General features: G+C 35.4%; 1 protein-coding gene across 1 annotated transcript in view; it reads right to left on the bottom strand.

Annotated features, from left to right (window-relative positions):
• LOC108965578 (homeobox protein aristaless) overlaps positions 1-16,426 on the bottom strand; it is a gene marked incomplete at its 3' end in the record, with an annotated part of 84,864 nt that overhangs the window by 18,694 nt on the left and 49,744 nt on the right. The window contains 2 exon segments of the mRNA XM_018928100.1: positions 3,065-3,166; positions 3,332-3,423. Of these exon segments, the coding sequence (XP_018783645.1) occupies positions 3,065-3,166; positions 3,332-3,423 (194 nt within the window).

The raw sequence follows: 16,426 nt of genomic DNA, 5'->3' as shown, positions 1-16,426 counted from the left end.
GGTGGAATCATTGGTCTATACTTCTTCAAAAATGTTGCCGGTGAAAACATAAGTGTTAGTAGCGACTTTTATCGCATTRACCTTAATAACCGGCTCTTTGATGCCTAAAATTGAAGCCCGTGATCTCGGCACCATTTGGTTTCAAKAAGACGGCACCACGGCCAAGACGAATTTATTGACAGAATAMTTCGGTTCTTTGGATAATTTCACGTTTTGGGTCGGTCGGTTAACCACCAAGATTTCTTTCTCCTGTGAGAATATGTAAATACGTTCGTCTAGATTTTATTATTCCTCAAGAACTCTGACTTATTTGCCATGTGAAGTCAAGGTAGACGTAAAATATTAGCTGTTAGTTTCAGATAGAAGCAAGAAATAATTTATAATATCCTGAAYGGCATATATTAAGTTTGCCACGAAGTTTTTAAAAAGTTTTGTCGAAGTTTTGATAAAGTATATACCCATATATTAGCAAATAATCAGCGCGACGAGCTGAGCCGATTAACCATGTCTGTGTGTCCGCATATACGCGAACTAGTCTCTCAACTTAAATTGACATTTTTTCTGGTTCTTCATCTACTATAACCCAAACGGACCATCACAATAAAAATATCAATACCTTTCTGAGTAACCCCATCACAAATTCAGTTTCTTATGCGTCCCCTACTCCATTGACAGCGACGGCTGGCCTTTTCATATTCAAAATTATATTCGAATTTGTAGATTAAATTCACTGAATATGAAATCATAAAAAATGCATGCRAAAAAGGTGAAATTGTCGTCCATTTCACAGGCCAAAATAAGACAAAAAAAAAWWAAAAAAGCCTTTATATTTACATCTTTATCGCCTTTGTTGTGCTTTTGCAAGAGCTTTATGTTCTTGTTGATGTAAAATACAATTCAGTGAAATTAATCCTTTTTTCTGCAGAATAACAAATAGTAAGGACAAAACCTATTTTAATTCATTTTGCACGTGAATATTCAATTWTCAAAACAAAACAAAAAATGCAACCATTTTTGGGGATTTCTTTGTGAGAAATCTTCAATTTGAGTCATAATTTTTTTATGAGTCAAATGATACACTGCAAGAATTGTATTATGATAAAATATTATAATTTGTCGCCGAAATGAGTTAATATGAATATACGAGGGTGGCCGGCTTCCTTCTACTAACTTAASTTTATAAAAATATATTAGAAATCTGAAGTTATGAACTTCTCATGGTAGAGTTTTGGTCTTCTTGAGTCCACCAGCTTCAACCAATGTACCACATGTTAGTTTGTCAAACAAGTCTTGCGGTATTTTTCATTGAATTTTCAATTGTTTATAAAATTTTTTTTTTTTTTTTTTTACTAATGCCCAGCTCTTGACCGATGCTACGGCTGCTACTATGCCGGTCTCTTTCGATCAATTCAGCGATTTTTCGCAATTTTCGACGACATGCCTTCCGGAGCGTGGCGCATCTTCGACCACCTCTACACCAGAACGAAAACGTTGAAACCAACGTTGTGCGGTGGAAATGGAAACTGTATCGGGTCCATAAACTGCTCAAATRTTATTGGCGGCTTGAGATGCATTTTTGCCTTTATCGTAGTAGTACTGTAAAATATGCCGTATTTTCCCTTTATTTTGCTTCATGTTTGCGACGCTATAACTCACGAACGACTTAAAAGAAACGACAATCAACCAAAAAACGTGTTAGCGCGTGAAATGAGCTTTAGAAAAAGGTGTAGCACGACCCGATATGAATAAAACTAGAACTACGCGCTCTCAGCGCCAACTAGCGAAAATACCGCAAGACTTTTTTGACAAACTAATATATAAATATTGCAAGGATATTACCAAAGCTTATGAGAACCTCGATCGATGGCGAAGTATTTTGCAATGTACTTAAGTGGTAGACAGCTAAGACTACATATTTCGATCGAGAGATTTTTAGAAACATAGTTGAGAGAATGAATTTCGTTCCGCAAGGTTTTCGAGGTTTACCTGTARAACACTTTCTAGGCTTCGATATTTCTTTTCTAGCAAATAATCTATGAAGATTTCTCGAACACTTCGAAGATGTCAGTTTGCAAATAGTTTTCGAAATAAACTCCCTTCCAGTTCAACCGAGTATTTAACTTGAAGCAATTGTGGCTCAAGTATCGACCAAGTCTACATTTTCCTTGACGAAAACATCTGCATGATAAATGCATAAGTCCAAAAATCTGAACTTTTTGAATTTTTTTAAAAACTAAAAGGGTTTAATTTTGCTAGACTTGATTCAGAAAGTGATTTTGAAGTGGATGTTAAATTGTTTTAAGATARATTACGCTTTTCAAATTAAAAAAAAAAAATTTTTGGAAATCCGTTTTTCATAGATTTTTTTATTATATGTTCAATTTTTTGAAATTCTTTTCCATTATTTTTTTACGTGTAATTTCTTTAGGATTATTACTTCAATTTTGAAACTGTAAAAAAATATTTATTTYTTACATACGCACATGCATTAATAATAAACTAACAGGCAGTGGCTAAGTTGCTACAGACAAATTGATAGGACTGAAGCAAAAACGTAGTGTAAAAGCAATAGGAGGGATCAAYGTGGATAAAAAATCTAAAGCACATACACGCTCTTTGATCACAAGGCGTAACTGAGAAGGCGAACAGCTAAAAAGGCAATAAATGCGCAAAYGGAGGGGGGAACGCAGTCATAACTGACTGCCTGAATGAGTGAGTGGCTGATTATGAATGGAATAACTGTTGGCAGGCGCCGTCAGCCGAAGCGCCGTAGCTGCGTAGCACAACTGGTTGAGTAAGTGAAATTTGATACGATTTATGAATCTATATTGTTTCTGATGCGAATACATACAAACACTTAGCAGGAAAAGAAATTCACTCTTCATTTTATGACCTTTTCGGCTGCCTGCAAATTCATAACCCATCTTGATTTCATTTAAATATTTTTTGTTGCAAACTGGAAGTAGACACGTCCATTACAATTTACCCAAACAAAAGAGGGGATAATTTTATTTATGCACATGCTAACTGAGCTAGAGTATGGCAAACATTAAGTTTTTCTCACCTGAACGCGCGCTTCCGTCAGATTTATTTTCATCGCCAGGTCCTCACGTGTGAACACATCCGGATAGTGGGTCTGCGCAAAGGCAGTCTCCAACTCTTCCAACTGCCAAGCAAAGAAAATTCGTGAAATTAATAATGAGAAATTGCATGTAGGTGAAGAAATAACCAAATAAATAAGCAAAAATTCTGGTAAAATAATTCTGGTTTTAGTTAAAACTGCTAAAAGTGAAATAATCCGCTCTTAAACTCTACGTGGCGGCGTACTTACCTGTTGCAATGTGAATGTGGTGCGATTACGTCGTTGCTTACGTCGCACGAATGTCTCATCATGTATGGAAGGATGATACGAGTAACTTGCATCTGTGGTTGTGTAGTTTACACCGCAGTAGTGTTAAATATGAAAAGAGAGGAAAATATAAAAATTTAGACGAATATATAAGAAAGTGGTCAAAATGCATTAAATARAAATATACATATACTATATGTACGTGTTAGTGAGAGGATATAGTCTACTTATTCCACCTGTGGCATTCTTAAGCTGTTATAAGCTTGTTGTATAGTCAGGGGGGAATTAAAATTATATAACTTAGTAGTCAGAAGAGAGAGGCTATTTTGTAGAAAATCGAATTTAAAAGTTGAAGAAAAGAGAAGGGGATCAAAAACTATACTTCACTTGCTTTCTTAAAAAAAAAATTACTAAGAATATATATAATGTTAAGATTTTGAAATGCCCAGCCAACATGCACATGTTGCCAACTCTACAAAACTCGCAAAATACTTAAAATTCCGACTTATTTTGTAGAAATTAGAGTTTGTGATGTATTTTAAAAATATCCAAAAATACTTTTTACAACTTTGTTGACAGTTTTTGACCGGAAAAAAATCCGGGCTCGTTCCGGTTACGTAGACTCGACTATCGGGTTAATGGTTTTCAATTTTGTCACAGCCCATAATCCCTCMAAAATTAACTCAATGGTCGAAATTAAGCAGACAGTATTTTTGAAAGGATTCGCAGAAGAATGTAAGCAATATAATCAAACCCTCAAAGTCTTCTAATCATGCTGCAATATCTGTGCACATATAAAATTCTCTGAACAGTAATGTTTATGAAAATAAGAACTGTAGGAGCTCACMAATTAAATAATATTTAAATACCGCGAGGATACAAATATTTCTCCTCCTCCCCAAATGCTGCTTTTATAAATTCGCTCTTTAATATTTTTTATACATCCATATACAAGTAGGTCTAACACAGAACACAAATTCTTTAGAAAAGCCAACCCTCTACAGCCCTCTACAGCAATCCAACGCTTGCATTGCTAATATTTAGTGAGCAAAGTAAACTTACAAATTCCTTTATTCAACAAATTAAATATTAATTAGCATGTAAATGATAAGTATACTTTTTGGCGCTGGGAGCAGCTCTGATTTTTACAAACTAAGGAGAGTTAAAACCGCTTAGCAAGCCACGAACACGCAAGCTTGGATAGCAGCTAGCAGACAAACTCACATAATTACGTGTACACACACATACATATACATTCACAAATATAATTAGTTAACCTTTTCTGCAGTAAGCGAGCAGAAGCGTAGGTAAAAGAGTAAAATGGCTGCCAAGATGGACAAAGTGGTATGAGCATAAACAGCTGTTGGCACTAAATAACATTACTACGCATTACACAGTTCCCCCGAGACTTAACTCGGCAAATGTTAAACGACTCACAAATAAATCTCGCTTATTACACAGATAGATAGTATATATATATGTATGTATGTATATATGAATACTTGCATAGATAAATAAGGAAGCGCAGGCACGAACAAACACAGGTTAGTAACYAAGTTATGTGGAGCCAAAGGAAGGTCATGATGCCGAATTGCTGGTGGAGGACGGCGTGGCGGTACGGTGGCCTAGCAAATGTTTTCCGGCGCAATATTCTTAATCCGATTATCGTTCGTTGAAAATTAGTAATGGCGCCGACAACAACAAGCACAACGGCAACAGCTTAATGAAAAAGTGAACAAAACCGCCGCCGACAACCTTCAACTCGCAACGCACTGTTTGCCAACCTTTTCACTTGGCTTGCTTGGCATTTCACTTGGTGCGTTCTTATTTGAATGTGCCACATTCAGAAATTAAATTTTACAATTTGCTACCTAATTATTTATTTAAAACAAATTGAAAATTAATTTCGTCGAGTCGAGCGGCGACGGCACACAAAATGTTCAAACAACACGAAAGCGTAGAAATTGCGGCCGGAAGCGTACTGGCRAAGGAAACGTCTCCACGACTTCAGCAGACGACTCCACGTATTTTGTGTAGCTACAAATAACCTGTGCTTCTCGGCTGRCTGTAATTCCTAAGTGCCTTAAGGGTCAAGTGTGCGGTTTATTTTGACTGCGTGTTKCGTTACTTCGAAAAGGTTTGTCAGCTTTTCACTTTATGTTAATGCCAACAAAATACTCGTACAAGTAAAGCAGATGATATTTTGTATGACTGCCACTCGTTCCGCTCTCAAGTCGATGCCCACAAAATGGCGTCGAAAAGAAAATTAAATTAGAAAATAATTTTGCCAACTTTTGCTGCGGCCAATTCAGGAGTTATGCGGCTCTTGTTGTTGTTGCTTTATTCATGCCACACACTGTACCTACTTGTGAGGAACTGCTTTAAAATTCAATTTGTTTGTGTTGTTGAAATTTGCTTTTGGCACCATTTTCTTGGTAAGGTAAAAATATGTACATACATACATATGTTCTTCGTGTTGTATACACAATTTTTATTGAGTTAAATAAGGAGTGTGAGATATCAGCGTTTGATGAAAATATGGCATATTTAAATTTCAAAAACAGTCGCCTAATATAGTTGGAGAAGACGKAGAATTTTCTTGGTGAATATCCGTGACTTAAAAAATTAGAGGCTTACAAGAATAACAACGATATTGTTCATAAGCACCCTTAAATATTTCATAAGGAAACCAAATCTTTAAAAATTTATTTACAATCTCACCATATAACCACTTATTTTCTAGTAATATAATAATAAAAATACTAATATTAAAAGAACATTTTTGTAATTTCAATTAATAAAAATAATTTAAAATTGGCACCGAAAACTCACCTATGCGTTAATTATTGTTGTTGTTTTATTTTAACACAAACAATCMATTAAAAACGWTTAATATTTCACTCGCGATATAAAATTCACTTCACACGCGCACGAATTTGGTACAAGCAGTTAAATAACATTTGTTTCTACCAAATACTAATTGCTTTTGCTACAAAAAAAAACCACGATTACAAAAGATGCATACACGACCCGAACACGAACCGGCACTCAAATGCTTTTAATATAATAAACACTCCATGGGCACACTTTTAATCAATTATACTAAAAAAAACTATTTTTATTTGATTAAAACTGCTTTTCATCAATTTAATTTGATTTCATGCCGCTTGTAAGCAGCAATAATAAAATGCTGTCTGCAATGTGCATGTGCGAACACGTTAACGAACCAAACCACGCGGCGCAGTTGGAACGACACAGTTTGCTGTTATACACATTCTTTACCATTGCAAATCAATAATTTGGGTTGCATACATCCAACATTTGTTTATATTGATTGAATTATTTAAATATTTTTATATTTACTATGTTAACTTTCACCAAAAACACTTTTTCACAACTTTTTCGCACTAAATTCTAATTTTGTCCTTTCGTGTTAACGAATTCATTGACTTCGCCGACTGAACATATTGTTTACAATGTCAACTTTACACTCAAATGAACTAACATACAATTTACCTGTTTTCTCTGCCTTTAACAGCACAGCGGAGATGTTACTCTACTGCAGTGGCTACTAACAGCAATAAATTCATGTAAAAGTTTTAGGTCTTAACATATTGYATATTTGTTTTGCATGGTCAGTTGATAGATAACATAACATAGTTATGTCTATTATGYTTTTATTTGCTGTTAGAGAGAATGTACTGTATTATTCAATATACATAATAACAGGTATATTCTTTACGAATATAACTTTATTAATTAAAACAAAAATTTTCAATCCTTACATTYATATATGTATACGAGCTTAAAASTAATGAGTGTAAATGCGTATTGGTTTTGTTATTAAGAGAATGAGAGCATTTAGTATAAGAAAAGATTGAAAGATCAGCAAGTAAGGAAATTATGAAATAATAGATATGAGAGGATAAGTAAGTCAGGTAAAGAAAGAATGAAAAACGAACTGTATGTAATAAAGTAAAACTAATCTTGGTCTTGGATGTCAAATAATCTCAAAAAATAAGGAAGAAGAGAATAAGTTTTCATAAATAAATATTTTTATCTTTGATATGCAAATTTCTTACACCAAAATGATTCACTTATAATCAATGCACGGCCCTGAAGCCTAAGGTATATTGAAATATCTTATATTATATCTCAGCAACTTACGCAATCCCGGCCGCCATTTTAATAAAATAAAATGCAAATAAGTGCAACAATTGAGACACACCCTTATTACGTTGGTATTTACATACCTGCTTATATAAATGAATGTACAACTGCATACAAGCAAAAAGCTCACTTGTTGTTGTTGTATATTTAACCTGCAGCACGATGCGGCAATTAGCACAAATTAAGTTTTGAGTGCAAATCCCAAAACGACTGTGTCAAATGTGTCGAAATAACAAAAAAAAAAAAAGTAAAGACAAAAACAAGGGCAGAAGCAGCAAGAAAATCAATAGCAAAGCAAAAGCATATTAAGCACAAGAGTATGCATTATCGAATACTTGGTGAATATTCACTCTCACATATACATATATAGATCTTTTTAAATGTACGCGTGTGTATACATAACAGCTTATCCTGCGAAGCTCGCCCGAAATACCAAAGCACTCAGCAGTAATCCACAACGCAAGCAAAGTCGTTGAAGGCAATCAAAGACAGGGTGGCACAAGTTGCTACACACAATCGTATGTAACACATCCATATATTCCATGTATGTGTGTATATATATTTAACGTCATGTAAAACCAATGAACCAACAACCATTGACACCCCCGACACTCTTCTTGAAAATCAAGCAGCAAATTTTCGTATTTTAGCATGCCGACAAGCGCCCTCCACCTCTACGCTTTCTTGCTACAAAAACAACACTCATGCCACCTCTTTGACGGTAAACTAACCGCACTTGTCAAGAGACGGGATTAACAAATCCTTATTACAAATTGATTCAAATGTGTGCACTACGATTTACGGCAGAAACAAACACGCACAAACATGTAGAGAGTGTGTTGGAGAGCGCATATAAACGCTCTCATACACAAATATAGTGTTCCTAATAGCAAAAGCGTTGCCATTTACCCCACACAGAAATTTGCTAACGAATTTTCCTGCCAACTTTCCGTTTGCGCTTGTGATTTTCTACCGTTATATACACACATACATTTATATTCTTTCTACATCTTTGTTTTCTTTATTTTGCTTGCTCATTGCACACTCATCTGCGTGTTTAATTCAGACTCTAGCATAGTCATCACTTGTGACTTCATCATCATCAACAACAATTTACTCATATTAAGCTGTTAAGGGGGTACGCGTTGACAGCCACGTAATCTCGCAAGAGCACTGGGGAGTTTTAGGCGGTGAGGCCAAGAGCAAAGAAGATTTTTTTTTTTTTTTGTTCTATCGACAGCAATATCGAACATTATCAACAAGCGACGGCAAGAGCCCCCAGTCAGCAGCGTAATTTTACCATAACCAGAAGTGACAGTATTTACAAGAAGAACGCCAACGTATTGCATATACATATGTATATACATATATGTGCTCACTACATCCACTCTACACCTGACCCTGACTGCAGCAGCCTGTACGGATGTGTGTGTGTGTATCTTCGTTGTGTGTCTTCTCGTGGCATTCACATCGTTTGTTCGTTAGTTGCACATAATGGAGATAATTCAATTTTCAGACAGTTGGTATAACGGCAAAAACCATCATTAAAGGATTTACTCCTCCTGTYACTGCAGCAGCAACAGCAACACCAGCAACAAACAAGTTACAACCACAACAACAACTACTGTTGTACTGTTGGTGGCAAGCACACTCTTCGGTGGCCTAATCAAGAGCAGCTTTGGCCCAGCGCTACAGCATCAAGACACCCTYGTGCGCAACACTTCGATCCAGCCAATATCTGTGGTACTTGTAGTCGCACATCCACGCGAACACAGCCGTGACACGGCGTCACCCCCGTTTGCTCGAATTTGATTTACCCTAGCTTATGGAGGACAACAGACTTTGCTTGTCGTTTATTTTGATCTTAGCTTTTTTTGCGCTCATATTGACTTTTGTATGGGAGAGTATGAGCATTTTGTGTGGCTTGTACGAGTGCGTATAAGTACTTTACCAGATATGCGCACATTTAACCGTTATGTTTGCAATGCTATACGTTTAAGGCTTCTAAGTGTTTCACATGTTCAGTAAAATTGATTTTATGGCTCTCTGCATGCATTGATATGTTGTTATGAAGCTGTTGAGAATTCAATTTATGGCGTGTAGTAAGCACGAAAATTAAAATAATTCGAAAATATTTGATAATTTTTCGAAATTTTACATAAAAGTTGAAAATATCAAATATAYGGTATCATTTTAAAAGTGTTTTTGCGGTTAATTGTTATAATATACATCTTAGAATTAGAATAACAATAGTTTCATGGACTTTAGCTCAATTGTAGACTACGATTTTGCACCATAATGCTTGAATAAAAATTTGTGGCCTACATTTAGGCGGATTTTAAAAGTTTCAGTTTAAAAATATTAATATTAATAAATCCTGGTAGAATGATTGATTCTACATTTTACTGTCAACAACTGATGAGATTGAAGCAAGCAATCGAAAAAAACGGCAAGAATTGATCTACAAAAAGGGTTACGTCTTCCATCAGCACAACGCTAGACCACTTCTTTGATGACTCAAAAAGTGGAGAGCTTAACTGGAAAGCTTTGATGCATCCACAATATAGTCCTGACCTTGCACCATCGGACTATCATTTGTTTCGATCAATGGAGAACATCCCCAATGGAGTAAAGTTGGCTTCAAGAGAAGCTTGTGAAAATTACTTGTCGAAAAGTTTTACGCTGATGAAATAATGGCAAAAAATAAACCAAAATGGTCAAAATTTGTGTCATCAAAGTTTGTAAAAAAAAAAAATAAGTTGAAGTTTGATTAGAAATACGAAAAGACTTTTTCGATTACCCTATATTTTTTCATTTTTCGCACTTTTTTAGAAGTAAGGAGATGATACAATGATCAAATTTCAATGAGAATGTTTCTGATTTTGAATTCAAAACTCAGTGGGGTCGAAAACGGCAAATAATCTGGTCTAGAAAATATTAGTCATTCAATCATTATGATTTTTTAGAAAAAGTTGTCTTTCAAAACCTCTAGGAACTCGATATATATTTTAAAATTAAAAAAAAATATGAAGCAAAACCCAACTACAGATTAGCTATGACATTGAAACAACAACATTGSTAATAAACATGCCTACATACTATATCATATACATATGTACATGCGTTGCCTACAACAAAATATCCCAACAACTTGTCTGTCAGCCAGTTTCGCATACCTTCTACCGTTATCCCCAAAAGCATACCGTATCATTCACCATCATCAMTTCTTGTCCTGCGCTGTCGTGACAAAACACGTTCGTTGTTATTGCTGTTGTAATTKTCACTGGCATTAAGGCCTTTGGGGAATATCAATGAGTCTGATATTATTTGATTTTTTCGTTTTTCATTTTAAACAAAATTTGCCTTATGCGCTGAATTTTAAGTGTGAAAAAAGTGTAGAGTCTACAGATATGTACCTAGATACATATGTATATGTATGTATRTGTAAGTTTATGCGGCTTTGTATGCTCTAGAAAATGGCATTTGGTTAACTTGAAAAGCTCACAGATTTGCACGAGGAGTTTTTCGAAAATTGAACTCAATTGAATTAGGCATGCAAATTGATACTTTTCTTTATAAAGTGGATTTTCAATGATTTCAACTTGATTTGTGATTTTATTTGTCTTTTTTTTTTTGATTTTTGGTGAGTGTGTTTGTATATGTGTTGGGTAATATTGCTCTTAATTCTAAGTGTGACGGAATGTCAACACATTGCCGCCTGTTGGATGTAATTGACACGTTTGCTTGAGTGTTTGTTCATAAGAGAATATTCTTCTTGAAAATCTGTTAACTGATTGAGATGACAGAGATTAAGGTTATTGATTTTAGAAAATCTTGATATTTCGAAGTGATTTTAAATAAAAAATAATATGGTTCAGATGTTATACTACAAAAGAAGGGGCAAAAGAAATGTAAACCTCAAATTACATAAACACTAATAATATTAATAAGTTTTGGTTCATAGGCTGACTAATGCTGTACTCAACTCTAGAGATTTATATATTAGACTTGAGGATATGAAACCTGCATATGAAATTTACGTACTGTAGATCCAGTCAACAAACCAAATCAGCATCGCCCAGAATCTCTCTCTCTCTTTTATAGACTCTCTTTTATAGAAACAAAACTGTTCTCCCAAAATGTCTGCCAAGTATGATACTGATTCTCTATTGAAAAATGGTATAGTATTTTTATGAAATTTAGGAGACAACTTCGACAGACACGTTTGAATTGTGGAAATAATGAAACCGGRCTCACTTTTCATAATTGATTACTTTGCAAACTTAAAATAGCACAGTTCGTACGACGTTTGTCCACTGTCGTATTTAAAGTAAGAACTCTCACAAAGATATTTATGGGGGAAAGGTTGGAGATCTCTAAAAAACCCAGTTTCAGAGTCCCTGACTATAGCAGTGTCTTCCAGGCCTAGGTCGCAGCCCTCAAGGCGGTAATAGATTTACTGCTCCGGAGTGCAGCCTCCTTCAGAGAAGTAACCATCCATTCATATAGCAGAGCGAAAATACTAGCCTTAAACTCATTAACAGTGCGTTCAGGGCTGGTTAAAGAGTGCCTAACCTCGCTATAAATAAAATAAAATATAAATCGAGTGTCTTTGTGATAAGACTGATATGGGTGCCAGGCCACAGCRGAATCCCAGGAAGCTGTAAAACTGATGWGGTAGCAAGAARAGGCACCCTAGAACCGCTATCGGTAGAATGGGAAGGGAYCGGTGCTCTCGTATCCTGTTAAGTTCTACTACTAAATAGCTGAGCTTCGAGGAGGCTTGGCCAGCGCTGGGCCACCATCGGAACATGCCATGAAAGACACTTTTGGTCCAAGATCGATCGCAAGTGGTCACTAGCACCTTTCGCTCGGTAAGGAGCGCCCTTACCCTAGTTTTGGGGACTATTAACGGGCCATTGAGCTATTGGCGTCCATGCAGTAAGGCTGAGAATCCTACCAGACGCCATCTGCAGGAGCTGTATGGAAGAAAATGAGGTGGAAACAACCYAACAGTTCCGTTTTGATTGTCCAACGTTTGGGGTTAAAGACTTAAACACTTGGATACCTTCTGACATCCCACCAAGCTCGCGGAATGGAAATTAAACATCTATGCTAATTTGTATTTCKAACACAATAGTTCCTCTTTTTGATGGCCTTCGTTAATCAGCTATCTAACCTAAATCAAATCGAAATTGTCATTATCCTTCTTTATTGGCGCAATTGACATTAACCGTTTTAAGTTTCACTTTCTCGTTTGGTAAGGGCCATATAATTTATTTTACAGGAGTTTTAGGTAACACAAGGGATCGGCGTTCAAAACTGTTCCTGTTAAGATCGACCATTTATYCTAATCTAACCTTTTACAGAGTATATACTTGACTATTAAAGGCTATAGCAAGGAGTAGCCGACATCAAAAAACCTTCGTAAGCCGCTTTATGTTTCGCTAAGGTTCGCCTATAGTACCAGTGTAAACAGATCACTCTGTAAGCARATTTTCTAWGGTAAAGRTATGATATAAGTATATMATATAAATCTCCATCATCTCCWTAAGATATRTTTTAGAACTCAAAGTWAGAAAGTTCGGTACCGAAAAAGTTTTCGACGAACAGACATTTTCCGCYCACAAATCATCGGAATCGGTTGATTATAGTGYCCAAGTACTCGTAGATATATTATTACTACTAACTAATCTTGCAATATCTCAAGTGATTGGCAATTGAACTTGTCTAGTTTTTGTTGTTAACACAAAATATGGTCTTCATATTTACTAGCGCACTAAAACCAAATCTTGCCTGTGTGCATAAGTGCGAAAGTGCGCGTGTGTGAGCATATTGCTTAGCTATTTAGATACTTAAGCGATAATAAGATTATTTGACGACTTACGAGCACATTACAGCGAAGATTTTAACAACATGCCAGACAAAATCCAAGCGCCGTGCCATTCAATTACACTCATATACACATACATATGTACATAAACATACAGGTGTGTCTGTATGTGTGTATGWAAGTGTGTCTGCATTACACTTATTTGCAGTTAATGCTGCTCGAAGGCAAAGGAAGCACGTAAAGGTAATTTAATATACATAGCGCTTAGTAATTGCTTGCAAATATGCTTACGTGCATAGGTGTGTGAGTATGTGTATGCACATGGCATTACAACTACTTATGCAGTTATAAGCATGCTTACTTAAGTGCTAATATGCTGTACGCGCATCTAAACAGCATCGATATTTGATAGCGCTGGATTATTAGGACTCAATACGAGCGTGAACAGATAATTTTATGTATTAGGGTGAGTCAACAAAAAAAATTTTTTTTATTGAATAACTTGGAATYGTTTACCGAATTGAGGAAACACACCTATTAAAGTATGAGCTCTYAATATTTATAACAAGGTAATAAAAAAGTTTAAAGAAAATCGACCCACCCTAATATATGTTAATGTGTAATATACACAAATAGATACTTATGCACATCTAAGCGCTGCGTTATTAGGACTCAAAATGAGCGTGAACAGATAAATGTATTAGGGTGGCCCAATAAGTTTTAATTTTTTTCTTGAACTATTTAAATATATCGTGCGAAATAACGAAATAAGCCCCTTAAAGTGTGAGCTCCTATATTAATAATATTATTAATTAAATAATAAAGAAATTAAAATTAAATTTCGGCGCACCCTAATATATGTATGTATATATGTAAAATACACAWATAGATACTTATATCTTAGCGCTGATATATTAGGACTCACTATCAGCGTGAACAGATGCACATAYATACATATTAGGGTGGCTCAAAAAGAATTAAGACTTTTTTCTTAAATGAAATGAAATTATCGTCTGAAATGACGAAATAAACCTGTCAAAGTGTGAGCTCTTAATATTGTTCAKTAAATTAAAATTTTCCACCCACCCTAATACATATATGTATATAATATCTACACAAATAGATAGTCATACYAATAGTCACACATACACATTTATATGWRTGYATGTTTGTGTATATGCAGGTATGTATTGGCTTCCACCATATTTGCGCTTACATCTCTTGCTCCAGGGCAAGCAACTATCTATTTACTCCAGTAAATATACTTGCATATTAGTGTGTGTAAGGGKCTTCCCTTTACTTAAGTAAATATTCACTTCGCTCGAAGGTGTGCTAATGTGATTTCGTATTCCAAGCAGGTCTGGTGGATTAAATTGCAAGCAGGTGTCTGCTYGTCACGTTAACTGTATATTTCATGGTGAAGTTGTCAAGGAGCTCTAGCGTATGGCTAAATAATTAAGTTAACTAAAAGCTAAGTAATAAGTGTCAAAATAAATATAACATTTAGTAATGGCTATCAACTTTTATACCCAGAAATGCATATGTGTGTTGAGRTGTGATTGATTTTGAATTCGTAATATATGTATATTCCACTTTGAAGTTTCTCAGATATTTAAACATTTATATGAGTAATCGAAAGAGCTTTCAGTATTGATATTTAAATAAATTAACACTTGCTTTATTATGTGTTTCTCAAGCCTTTTAAGTACAATTATTATACAAATAACTCCCTTAAATCATAAGCAATTGGTTCAATTTTGGTTTCAATTACATCCAAATGAAGTATAAACGTCGAATTTTGAAGTAACTCAAAAAAAGAAACTTACAAACGTGAGTTCTCTGTGGTTCTTAATTTCAAGATTCGCATGCTTTTTATTGGTACTGACCGAAATATTRATTCGAAATAGCGACAAATTCCTTCCTTCCGGCAATAAACCTTGATCGTTTTGTTGAAAAATAAGGCGCTTGAAAGCCAGACGGCAGGCAGTCGCACATAAGCTATCTTGGGCTAACCAAATTTATCCCTACTCCACAACTTTATGGATTTGATAAAAAAATACTGATTTTTTTTCCACCATAGCTGCCCACTGTCTCTTAAATTGCAGCACTTAGATCCGCTGAATATAGCCCGTATCATCCGGTTGAATCTTGGGCATTCCCATAGATAATGTTCAAGCATCTCTTCACCCTTCGCGCATGCTCTACATTACGCCGAATACATTTTTCCACTTTTCCGAATTTGCAGTCTYAACGGTAGGTGCTCTGTGATGGCCCCTACAATATTTGCCTAGAAGTGGAAGCTGTCTGATCTGTTCAACAAACCAAAAAAACTTAACGGTATGCTCTGTTTTGCTAATGTTCACAGTCCTCAGCTATTCCTCTCGATAGATAAATCTATTATATTCTTTTTAAAGTTATAATAGATCGAAAGCGTTAACAGGATTTCTTTTAAGCATAACATGGGCTTCACGGCTCCAAAAAAACAATTTTTAATTTTGTCTTATTTAATTCAATTGGGAGTGGCTTTTCGTATTTTGTCAATAGATGTCGTTGCAGTCGTATATCTCAAGTGCTACCAATCGCACCAATCAAAAATTAGTGAAAATAATGAAGAAATTAGCTATATTTAAAAAATTGTGTATTAAAAAAGGGAAGAATGCCACGCAAGCCCCCAATGAAATTTGTGAAGTTTACGGAGCCTATGATGTATCAGTTCGTGTAGCACAACAATGGTTCGCTCGCTTTCGTACTGGAAATTTCGATGTGGAAGATGCACCTCGCTCTTGTCGACCTATCGCTGGAAAAGTCGATGAAATTAGGGAAAAGACTGATCACGACCGTCACATGAGCAGCCATGACATTGTTAAGGAACTTAATATGCTTCATCAAACAGTTTTAAACCATTTAAAAAAAGCTGGCTACCAAAAGAAGCTCAATATTTGGGTACCACATGAACTGTCTGTGAAAAATTTAATGGACCGAATGGACGTCTGGAATTCTTTGCTGAAACGAAATGAAATCGAATCATTTCTGAAGCGAATAGTAACAGGAGACGAAAATTGGATCAAATACGA

This window comes from Bactrocera latifrons, unplaced genomic scaffold, assembly GCF_001853355.1.
Source record: "Bactrocera latifrons isolate USDA-ARS-PBARC rearing strain unplaced genomic scaffold, ASM185335v1 scaffold_142, whole genome shotgun sequence".
NCBI classification, from domain to species: domain Eukaryota; kingdom Metazoa; phylum Arthropoda; class Insecta; order Diptera; family Tephritidae; genus Bactrocera; species Bactrocera latifrons.
This window is presented reverse-complemented; position numbering and strand designations above follow the sequence as displayed.